This window comes from Prunus persica, chromosome G3, assembly GCF_000346465.2.
Source record: "Prunus persica cultivar Lovell chromosome G3, Prunus_persica_NCBIv2, whole genome shotgun sequence".
In the NCBI taxonomy this organism is placed as follows: domain Eukaryota; kingdom Viridiplantae; phylum Streptophyta; class Magnoliopsida; order Rosales; family Rosaceae; genus Prunus; species Prunus persica.
Window position 1 is genome coordinate 2,492,311 of NC_034011.1, and position 12,502 is coordinate 2,504,812.

Here is a 12,502-nt window from a genome sequence, read left to right on the forward strand (position 1 = left end):
AGGGGAGCTAAAAAGAAGAACTCCAGTCTCCAGAGTTGCAATAGCGGCATGAGAGAAACAATGTAAACATAACGCCCATTAAAAAGCAGCAAGTGAAGGGGAGCATGGGCTCATGGAAGGAAGGAATAAAATGACGAGCTGACATACAAGTCAAATGTACCTAGGAAACAACTCTAGGCACCTGAGAAACATAACACTACCTAGGAATCACCCTCTAGGTAGGATAAAGAAAAATAGACAATGTTGTAAAGAGGAATGAGAAAGAAAAATAATTCAGACATGTGCATTTTTTTATTTATAAATATAAGGGTTAATTATTTTATTAGTCCCTGAACTTTGACCCGATTTGCATTTGAGTACTTCAATTTCCAAAATGGTTCCCGTGGTCTTTTAACTTAAGTTTCGTTTGGACAACTAGTCCCACCGTTACTTCTGTCAATTTTTTCGTTATATTTAAGGGTAAATGGGTCTTTTAAGGTTGGTTTTAATATCCCCCTTCCTCCTGGTATAGTCACTCAGAATTTTCAGCGATGGACCATGTCTGGTACTCTCTGCCCATAAGGAATAATCCCACTTAGACGCCCAAGAGAGTACGATATAATAAGAGCTAGGTCTGCTCCAGATTCGGAAGAAAACTGAGAAGGCATGTCAGAAGAGATAGAGGAGGTGGGGGAAATCGTGGTGGGGCTAGTTGGATGGCTGGGTAAGGGGGAGAAAAATCTAGGTAGAGGGGTAGAAATCGGGATAGAGAGAGAGAGAGAGAGAGAGAGAGAGAGAGAGAGAGAGAGAGAGAGAGAGAGAGAGATTTCTTCTTTGGTTTGTAACTCTTCAGATTTTCTGATGTGTTAAATGTCGTATCAGAGAAGCTAAAAGAGGTAAAAGTCTTTTTTGTCCCTCAATTACTCCCCACATGCCCTAAATATAACGAAAAAATTAACAAAAACAGTGAGACTAGTTGTCCAAACGAAACTAAAGTTAAAGGATCACGGGAACTATTTTGAAAATTGAGGTACTCAAATACAAATCGGATCAAAATTCATGGACTAATAAAACGATTAACCCTAAATATAATAAAGATGAGGAATGAAAACAAAAGAAAATTCATCACATGGAAAGCAGAAAGGGATGCGTGCAGAGAGAACATAAGGAATATTTGAAGGGAATAAAAGGGTTAAGAGAGGGTGCATCACAGCAGTAGAGGATAGGAGGTGAAACCAGCTTGTGACACAGAGAAAAGAAAACAAGAGCATGGGCAAGTTTGAATTTCAAAGCACTATAGAAACAATAAAGTATGGGGAAGAAAACCACAGGGGAATAGAGAAGTAATAAAGAAAAGATCATCACAAGAGGATAGAGGCCCATAGAAATTAAAATAAAGAGGGATGATTGACCCAAAAAACAATAATAAGAAATAAAGGAGGAAACCAAGTGAGATAGAGAAAGGAAAAGAGAGTATGGGCAAAACATATAGATATAAAATCCTTTCAAAATAAAGATGGAAAAAGTAGAGACAAAAATAGAGGAGAAAATGTAACACCCATCAAAAGGAGAAAGTAGTCAAGAGAGGGAGAGAGAACACAAGATGCGAGAGACAATCCATGAAAAAGGAAAGGAAACTCAAGATGCCAGATACAACCCATGACGGGGAGAGAGAAAACACAATTGAAAAGAAGAGAAGAGAATACCCTAGTAACATAATCGAAGTGACGCAAGGCTAAATCTCATAACAAACAATCCAAGGAGTGTTGACCGATTAGTCCAAATAAAAGGCTCAAAGAACAAACAGTCCCTGGCCCAAAAAAGTGGACAAACCGATCCACGTCCTGAAATTTACGAATGGAGCCTTTTATTTTCAACATTACACATATACCTTATATATTTACACTAGAATGTTTCAAGCAAGGAAGAGTGGCCTGTATAGAGGAATTATGAGCTGTGGAGGGAAGAGATGTGCCACGGAGTATCAACTATGTGACAATGTTACTGAAAGGGCTTAAGTGTCCAAGCTATGACTTGAATGAGCTAAGTTTAGACAAAATGTGGCTTGATTGATAGTTCCATAAGCAATTCAGCATTTTGCAGACACATTTTCTGTTTCAAAGAACATATAAAAGCTCGATATATCGTTGTTGTATTTACGTATTCACAGCTTAAATACATGTGTTTGATGTTTTCTGTATTATACTCGTCTTTCTTTGCCCTTGGCTGTATTTTTTATCAACCCTAATTAGATCCTTTATTTATACAGAAATAGTCGTGTAATGTGCAATTAATGTGATCTGAAACCTCTTGAAGGTGTATCAAATTCCTCTTATTTATGCACTACTATATCTTGTTATTTGAAAGTTTAATTGGTGCATTTGAGGAGGAAATTAAGACATTTTCATTCTCCATATATGCACAAACCGCGTTTTTCATGTTAAACATCTTCTTGTCTATATACAACCAGGACACCTAAGTTCTTCACAATTTCTAACCAATTCCAATTGGAAAACTTTCCTTTTATCGAAGGAGAAAATCTCCACCTCCCCATGTCCCTTGAAATCAGGAGGTCAACGAATTTTTTCAGAAACCAACCAAGATCTGTTAACCAAGTCTCCTCAACGTTCGTTCAAAAAAAAAAAAAGAAGTCTCCTCAACGTTCCTATATAAAAATCCCTCTCCCTTCTCTCCTTAAACCCATCCTTTGCCTTTCAACTTCTCAAACCCTAAACCTTCTCTCTCTCTCTCTTTCGATCAAAACAAAAAAAGAAAAACCCTTCGCTCTCTCTACAATGGCTCGGTCCACCAATGCGGTTCTTGTTCTGATGGCTGCTCTTTTGGTGGCCTCAACAAGGGCACAATCCCCTACATCTTCACCAACCAAGTCACCTGCAGCTTCTCCATCGAGCACCACAACATCAGCTGCTCCTTCTCCATCGAGCCCTCCACCTAAGGCTGCGTCTTCTCCTTCTCCATCGAGCACTCCACCTAAGGCTGCCGCTCCCTCTCCATCCACCACTTCACCGGCTGCTAGTGAGCCCACTGCCGACTCCCCGCCTTCTCCTCCCTCATCTTCCTCTGTCATTTCTCCCTCTTCACGAGAGGCTCCCGCACCCGGCCCTAGCAGTGCCGCTTTGAATAGGTTTGCAGTCACCAGATCTGTAGCAGCTGGGGTTTTCGCTGCTATCTTGGTTATGTAGAGCACAATCAAAATATAACTCTGTTATGGTGGCCTGCGGATTTTCAAGACAAGTCATTATTACTTTACGTGATATTTGTTGTTTGTTATATTCAAATTTATACAAATTAAATTTGCTTATTTGTATTAAATTTAATAGTAAATTGAGTTTAGACCCATAAAATTCATTTTAAATCACCTACAACCATTCCCTTTATTTTTCTATTTCAAATATCCATTTTTTTTTTCAAAATAATACTCGATAACTAGGATCCAACTAAGTTAGTTACCTAATACAACTTAAAATCTGATTTATTGTATTTTTCGGATTCCAAAACTACCCCTATTTAGAAGTTAATGTGTTATGGGGGTGTAACTAATGACACACATTGAATTTGGAAAGATCTCCAAATAGTTGTAATGTATTTTGGAATTAATTTAGAAACTTATTTGAAATTAAATATTAAATTCAACATTAACGTATTAGTAATTTATAGGTGATTAACATTTTGGTTTATTTAATAAAAAAATTACGTTGTTTTCCTTTTATGAATTATACGACTAGTAATCTATTTTATTATAATTTTATGAATAATAGTGTACATTCTAATTATGTTGAAAAATAATTTGATAATTTATTTATTGTTTGTTTTTTGTAAAACATTTTTTTTAAATGAACCTATTTTTTCTCTAAATAATGTACCTATTTTTTCTCAAATAATTTGATCATTTTTTTATTGTTTGTTTTATGAAAACAATTTTTTTTAAATGAACCTATTTTTTCTCTCCAAATAATATACCTATATTTTTTTCTCTAATAATGTACCTAGTAAAACAATTTACCTAGTATAATGAACCTATTTTTTGGCTAAATTTTGTATCTATTTTTTTCTCTAAATAATGTACCTATTACTTGTTTTATGAAAATTATTTGATATTTATTTTTTGTTTTATGAATTTTTTTAAATGAACCTTTTTTTTTTCTCTAAATAATGTACCTATTTTTTTTAGAGAATCTATTTATTTGATAATCACCTTCCCTAAAGACAATAAAATTAAATTTTGCAATACATATGTGATCTGGCTCTTGTTCAAATTAATTAGCCAAAACCACACTAGCTACTCTCCTAAACCTAAACCCAAAGGCCTAGCGGCCTAACTTTCTTTGTTCACCGGCTCATGTAAAGATACAAAATTGTCCTTCAACTTTGATTATACGCAATTGCTCCCCAGACAAGGTTTTTGAGTTTGAGTCATACCATTCGTGTAGCGTGTGTGAAAAAAAAAATGAAAAAAAAAGATAATACGCATCCACCATTTCCATTTCTGGTCACTAATAATCAGCTAACTAGCTAATCGTATCTAATTATTAGTTCCTTGTGCATACAGCCCAGATATATAGAAAAATCAAGACCATTGATTTTTATTCTATATCTTGTTCTGATGTCCCATTCAGAAGTTTATTTTTGTCACCGACCCAGTGATGGTTTTTGCATGGCCATAACATTCATAAGTAACTCAACTGCCCATACAAGTATTGGTTGAATCCAATTAATTCAAAGAAACATAAATAGGAGGGTCTTTTTGCGTAGTCAATTGCCTAGCTTCCCTTGGATTCCAATGGAGGTCCCATATATGCATGCACGCATACATACGTGTGTATATATATACATGCCGAAAATCGCCTTCCTCTTCACTTGTATTTTCTATACTTATATACATCTCAAAACCTTATTAGATTGACAAATTCTAAGGTTGGTGAGCCCTGAGGCTGACATGAGAAACTCAATTTCTCAGACAACCTGTTGCATATTTTTCTTCCTTGTTCTCTTGTTCCTTCACCTCCATAATGTTGAAGGTAAGATATAGTCATGAAAATATAGTATCGTTTTTTTTCAGTTTTGGGCGTCTAAATGAAATATATAGTCTTATATTTGTTTTTTTTTTTCCAAGGAATAATTCGCCCTGCAGAGGCACGAGAAGGATCTTCAGCAACTGGCCAACATGACATCCATGTGGGTATAAAAAAAAGTAAGTTGAATTAAGGTTTAAAAATGTGAATTAATATTGTCAAACACAGGACCAAGGAGAAGAGTTTGGGGTAGACTATACTCCTCCAAGTACACATCCTCCAGTCCAGCCCCCTCCAATATTAATGCATAACTCAGATGATGAAGATGATGAGTTCAGAGTGGATTATGCTCCTCCAAGGACACATCCTCCACGCCAACCCCCTCCGATGCATAACTCAGGTGGCGAAGATGAGATTGGGGTAGATTATTCTTCTCCAAGGAACCCCCAACACATTAATACATGAGTCAAGAGTGATTGTGCAAGACAAGAAGAATTTCTACAACCATATATAGATGAATGATGAATCACTAGAATAAATTTCCAAGGAACTTTATGGATCCCTAATGAAAGTATATAATAATCATCTTTTTCTTCTGTTATATAATTTCTTGATATTTCTTGATATAGACTTTGAAGCTGGATTATATTTATTTCTGCTTAAACAAAAAGTAGTAAAATAGAGCTTTATGCTTCTTGATTTTAAAGGGAGGGGCAATTATTTCTCTTGCGTTTAGATCTCTCAACATAAGTACTAATTAATATGAATGCAAAATTCATGGACATGGTCTCGATATAGGAAGAAATCCCTCTTTAAGAATTTTAGAGGTAACGTTCACACTGTCACACAGTGTTACTCATTCAATTAACAAATCATGTGATTGATATTTAATAAACTTAAGTATACATATACATAATAGATGTATTATAACATGAGTGGATTGATAACACCATAAAACGATGTGGCCATCACACTACCGACTCACATATGTACATGGTAGTTACTTGTCTAGGCAAAGCTACAAAAAGGAAGGCAGGCAACTTATGTTGTACATAATCAATTTATCAACCCCAAGACGATGTTGGTGGGTAATTGGCCATAAATTAATGATCTATTTAAATTTGGTTCGTTTGTTAAGCACATTGATTAATAGGATTGATTTATTTTCTCAACTGATTATTAGTTATTCTTTGGACAACTCATATTATAGATCCTTTAATTATACAGTCGTGTAATGTATTATGGATACATAACAAGAAATCAAATTTTTGTGTTGGCCAAAGCATTCTCAGAATATTGATCGGCCTCTCCAACTGCCAAAACCATCCTCCCAAGACACAAACCGTGCTTTGCTAGAGTTGTTAAAACGATTTTTAGAAAAACTAACCTATCTCGGTTATGTATACCGATTTTCTACTAATTGATACATGTGATGAGAGAGATAGGTGTAGAGTACCGGCACACCCAAGTATTTTCTCCACAATCTCCAAATAAATCCCTTGAGATTCGGAAGGTCAAAGAAGTTTCTCAGAAACCAACGAAGATCTGTCAACCAAGTCTCCTCAACGTTCCTCTATTAAAATCCATCTCGCTTCTCTCCTTAAACCCATCCTTCGCCTCTCTGCCTCTCAAACCCTAAACCTTCTCTCTCTCTCCCTCTTATACCCTAACCTTCCCTCTCTCTCTCTCCCTCTCTACAATGGCTCCATCCATCCATGTGGTTCTGGTTCTAATGGCTGCACTCTTAGTGGCCACAACAAGGGCCCAATCCCCTGCATCATCTCCGTCCACATCTGCTGCATCTTCTCCATTGAGCACTCCACCAACAGCTGTTCCTTCTCCACCGAGCACTCCTCCAAGTGTTCCTTCTCCACCGAGCACTCCACCAATGGCTGCATCTTCTCCTTCTCTATTGAGCACTCCACCAATGGCTGCATCTTCTCCTTCTCTATTGAGCACTCCACCAATGGCTGCATCTTCTCCTTCTCCATTGAGCACTCCACCAATGGCTGCATCTTCTCCTTCTCCATTGAGCACTCCACCAATGGCTGTATCTTCTCCTTCTCCATTGAGCACTCCACCAATGGCTGCATCTTCTCCTTCTCCATTGAGCACTCCACCTGCCGCCACTCCTTCTTCATCGACCAGTACTCCACCAGCCACCGCTCTCTCTCCATCGAGCACTTCACCGGAGGCAGCTCCTTCTAACAAGCCCGTTGCTGACTCTGCCCCTCCTCCTCCCTCGTCTTCCCCTGTCATCTCTCCAGAGGTTTCTCCCTCTTCCGACGTCTCTGTTGAGACTCCTGTACCTGGCCCCAGCGGTGCCGCTTTGAATAGGTTCACTGTTGCTGGATCTTTGGCCGTTGGGACTTTCGCTGCTGTCTTGGTTATGTAGAGGACAATACACTACAATGGTGGCCTACGGATTTTAAAAAACACTGCTTGACCCTTTGCAAACTTTGCAAAACACATTAGGGTCGAACATTTGATTATACAGAAATGAGTTTGTACACACGCTTAAATTATGGTTTGGAATAATGTACTTTGCAAACTTTAAATTCTCTCTTCATTATGTTGAGAATAAAATTCCCATAATTTAGGAGATTGTATATAGCATAATTGTTGTAATCCCATCATATATGGGTCAACCTTGATTCTAGCATAACAGTAACTTATTTCCTAGAATAGCACTTTGCTGTAACCATATATACATATGTAACTGTACGTTGAATAATCAATAATCAATTCATTCTCCAATTTTATTATGGTATCAGAGCACCTTCGTGGTGGCTCTTCAATTTCCGCTGCAACCTTTGTTTTCTTTCACTCTGATTGAAACATCTAGGTTTTTTCTCTATCTTCTTTCATCATGGGCAAAAGCGATGAGTCTTCTCAAAGCTCTGTCGCCGAGACCTCTAATTCTTTTTTTATACACTCTTCAGATCACCCAGGGCTCTTGCTTGTTAACACTTGATGGTGATAACTATCCCACATGGAAAAGATCCATGATCATCGCTCTTACAGCCAAGAACAAGATTGGCTTTGTCGACGGCTCCATCGAAACACCTTCGCGAGCAAAGAAACCGGCTGACTTCGCCCTCTGGGACAGGTGTGACAAAATGGTGCTTTCTTGGCTACTCAATTCAGTTGAACCCGATTTGGCAGAAGGGGTTGTTTATGCAAACACAGCACATGAAATCTGGAAAGACTTTGAAGATTGCTTTTCTCAGGGCAATGCCCCACGGATCTACCAAATCCAAAAGGCAATTGCCTTCCACACCCAAGGTTCGATGCCTGTATCCAATTATTATACAAAACTTAAAGGCTATTGGGATGAACTAACCTCTTATAGGGGAACACCATCTTGCTCTTGTGATGGAATGAAAAGCTACAACAAGTTTAAAGAACAAGACCAAATTATGCAATTTTTGATGGGGTTAAATGATTCGTACAATGCCGTACACGGCCAAATTCTACTCATGAAGGAACTCCCGAGTGTTCGAGAGGCATATTCACTAATCATTCAGGAGGAGAAACAGCGGGAAATTGGATCACCTGTCACCGAAGGAGTCTCCATCGCCGCTGCTGTGAAAACCCAAAAAGGAGCCGGATCTTCACACCATCGTCCTGGAAATCAGACCAGTTTCAGAGGCACACCGACCTCCAGTGAATCCCCACTGCACTGTACCTATTGCAATCAGGATCATCACACAGTCGATCGTTGTTACAAGCTTCATGGCTATCCTCCTGGACATAAACTTTATCGTGGTGGTTCCAACCCGCCTGGACATGCTAACACGGGGAGTGCATCGCGCAATGGAGGCCGCAGCAAGTGGCACGCTTCATCTTCATATGCCCATCAGGTTCAAGTGAGCTCACCAGCAGCTGTTGCCCAAACTGAACAGACCAGCACAACCAGTTCTCATGTGGATCAATCCACTCAAAATCTGAAAAACATTTTTGGTGGCCTTTCTGTAGATCAATGCAAACAATTGGCAGCAGCAATGGTACACTTATCTAAACCCACATCCGAAAATACCGATGCTTTTGCCAACGCTGCAGGTCTGCCCAATTCCCCATCTGTTAATTCGATTTTGTCTCACTCTTGGATACTTGATAGTGGTGCCACAGACCATATTTCATCTGATTCCTCCCTTTTTGTTCACTCTAATCCCTCTCGTATGCCATGTGTTAATTTGCCTACAAGTTCATCAGTGCCCATTGATTCCACCGGCACTATTCTCTTTAATAAAAACATTACCCTTGACAATGTTCTTCACGTGCCTTCATTTCGTCTCAATCTAATGTCTGCTAGTAAACTCACAAAATCTTTACGTTGTTGTATAATTCTGTTTCCTGATTTTTGTGTCATACAGGACTTGGCTACGGGGAAGATGATTGGGTGGGGTAAACAAGATGGAGGACTCTATTACATGTCATCTGCTTCTCAAGCACCACCTTCCTGCCATGTCTCCTCTTCGTCCACCCTTTGGCATCAACGACTTGGGCATCCTTCACTGGCTCGTCTTAAATTACTTTCTTCCTTTATCCCTTCCATGTCTGTTTCTTTTGATAATAATTGTCATGTTTGTCCAATGGCCAAACAAACTCGAAGTTCTTTTCCCTTAAGTAATTTTTCTACTAATGCACCTTTTTCTTTACTTCATTGTGATATTTGGGGACCCCACCGGATTTCATCACATTCCGGTGCGCGTTATTTTCTCACTATTGTTGACGATTTTACTAGGTGCACTTGGGTTTTTCTCATGAGTCGCAAATCTGACACCCAATCTCTGCTCAAATCCTTCTTTCTTTTTGTCCGCACTCAATTCAATGTTCATATTAAAATCATACGCACTGATAATGGGTCTGAATTTCTTTCCATGAAAGATTTTTTCCTTAATAATGGGGTTGAGTTTCAACGTTCATGCGTGTACATACCCCAACAAAATGGCGTCGTTGAACGCAAGCATCGCCACATTCTCAATGTCGCACGTGCTTTGCGCTTCCAATCCAATTTACCCTTATCTTTTTGGGGGGAGTGTGTTTTGACCGCAGTCTACCTTATTAACAGGTTACCTACCCCATTACTCAACCAAAAATCCCCTTTTGAACTACTTTACGATAAACCACCTCCTTTCTCCCATCTTCGAGTTTTTGGTTGCCTTTGCTATGCTACTATTGTTCATCCTCACCATAAATTTGATTCCCGTGCCCGTCGTTGCGTCTTTCTTGGTTATCCTACAGGTCAAAAAGGTTACAAACTGTACGACCTTGACTCTCATCACTTTCTTGTTAGTCGGGATGTCACCTTTCATGAAACCATTTTTCCTTATGCTGACAAACACTCACTACCTTTCCCACATCCAGTCCTCCCTTTACCATTGGACCCACCTCACCCAGATCCTTTTCCCATTCGCCCACACTCCTCTCCACCGCCCTCATTTGAACCCAATATCCGCACTGACACACATACTCCACACGGGTCCTCTTCCTTTGACTTTACTCCTTCATCACCTTCACCTGCACATGGGCCATCTCCTCCGGTCGCCCTTAGTGGGCCTGCTTCTTCTACCGGGCCTGAGTCCCCTCCTGGGCCTCCTCTCCCTACACCGTCCTTTCCACCTGCGCCTATTCCTACCCGACAGTCCGCCCGACCAAAACATCCCCCATCTTGGCATCAGTATTATCACCTCTCCAATGCTGCTGTCTCCCCACGCTCTTCATCCCACCCGGCGCCTTCTCCTTCAGGTACTCATCACCCTTTATCTCATTTTTTGTCTCTTTCTCGTTTTTCTCCTTCCCATAGGGTTTTTCTAGCTAACATTTCAGGCACAACTGAGCCCACTTCCTATACCCAAGCTGTCAAAGATCCTCACTGGAGAGCCGCTATGCAAGATGAACTAGATGCTTTGGAACAACAAAACACTTGGACTCTCATGCCCTTACCTTCTGGCCACAAACCCATTGGTTGTAAATGGGTTTACAAGATTAAATATAAATCTGATGGCACGATTGACCGCTACAAAGCCCGCCTTGTTGCCAAGGGCTATACTCAGATTGAAGGCCTCGATTATCAGGAAACTTTTTCTCCAACTGCCAAGCTCACCACTCTTCGTTGCCTTCTCACAGTGGCGGCTGCTCGTAGTTGGTTCATCCACCAACTTGATGTAAATAATGCCTTCCTTCATGGTGACTTATCTGAAGTCGTGTACATGGACCCTCCTCCTGGTCTTCGCCGACAGGGGGCGCATCTTGTATGTCGTCTCAACAAGTCTTTATATGGTCTGAAACAAGCCTCCCGCAACTGGTTCACTAAGTTTTCCACAGCCATTCAGGCAGCTGGTTTCCAACAGTCCAAGGCAGATTATTCACTTTTTACTCGAGTTAATGGTAATTCTCTCACTGTCGTTCTTATATATGTTGATGACATACTTGTTACTGGCAACAATTTGGATGAAATCAACAGTCTCAAATCATTCTTGCTTCGACACTTCCGCATCAAAGACCTTGGTGATCTAAAATACTTTTTGGGGCTTGAATTCTCTCGATCAAAACAAGGGATTTTTATGTGTCAACGGAAGTATGCCTTAGATATTTTACAAGATGCAGGCCTACTGGGTGGACGACCAGACTCTTTTCCTATGGAACAACATCTGAAGCTTACTCCCACAGATGGTGCTCCATTGGATGATCCAACCCGTTATCGACGATTAGTAGGGAGATTAATCTACCTCACAGTTACTCGGCCAGACATCGTGTATCCTGTTCAGATATTGAGCCAGTTTATGCAACAACCCAGGAAACCACACTTAGATGCGGCACTTCGGGTCTTGAGGTTTATCAAAGGCACACCTGGTCAAGGTTTGTTCTTTCCAGCAGCTAACAACCTTGCCTTAACAGCTTACTGTGATTCTGACCACGCAGGATGCCCTACAACGAGAAGGTCAACCACAGGCTATTGTATATTTCTTGGGGGTTCTCTTGTTTCTTGGAAATCCAAGAAACAATCAAACGTTGCAAAATCAACAGCAGAAGCAGAATATCGCGCCATGGCAACCACGTGCCTAGAGATAATATGGCTACGCTACATTTTGGATGATTTAAAAGTCATTCAGGATAAGCCCACTATGTTACATTGTGACAATGAAGCTGCTTTGCACATTGCAGCCAATCATGTGTTCCATGAGCGCACTAAACATATAGAGATAGACTGCCACATAGTAAGGGAGAAGCTACAAGCAGGAATCATCTCTACTTCTCATGTTCGCTCACATGTACAGCTTGCCGACATGTTCACAAAAGCATTGGGACGAGATCAGCTAAAATTCTTAAGTGGCAAGTTGGGACTTCAAAACATTCACTCTCCAACTTGAGGGGGAGTGTTGAGAATAAAATTCCCATAATTTAGGAGATTGCATATAGCATAATTGTTGTAATCCCATCATATATGGGTCAACCTTGATTCTAGCATAACAGTAACTTATTTC

The 12,502-nt window shown here is 39.9% G+C and overlaps 3 protein-coding genes across 3 annotated transcripts; all 3 read left to right on the top strand.

Moving 5' to 3' along the window:
* Positions 2,233–6,780, top strand: LOC109947885 (vegetative cell wall protein gp1-like). The gene is made up of 3 exons (XM_020559256.1): positions 2,233–3,173; positions 5,241–5,432; positions 6,464–6,780. The coding sequence occupies exons 1-3, from the start codon at positions 2,532–2,534 to the stop codon at positions 6,590–6,592; spliced, it is 963 nt and encodes a 320-aa protein (XP_020414845.1). The 5' UTR covers positions 2,233–2,531; the 3' UTR covers positions 6,593–6,780.
* On the top strand, positions 6,712–7,407 carry LOC109947886 (classical arabinogalactan protein 9-like). Its single transcript, XM_020559257.1, has one exon. The coding sequence runs from the start codon at positions 6,712–6,714 to the stop codon at positions 7,405–7,407; it is 696 nt and encodes a 231-aa protein (XP_020414846.1).
* LOC109948265 lies at positions 8,458–9,627 on the top strand. The gene is made up of 2 exons (XM_020560720.1): positions 8,458–9,074; positions 9,389–9,627. The coding sequence occupies exons 1-2, from the start codon at positions 8,492–8,494 to the stop codon at positions 9,421–9,423; spliced, it is 618 nt and encodes a 205-aa protein (XP_020416309.1). The 5' UTR covers positions 8,458–8,491; the 3' UTR covers positions 9,424–9,627.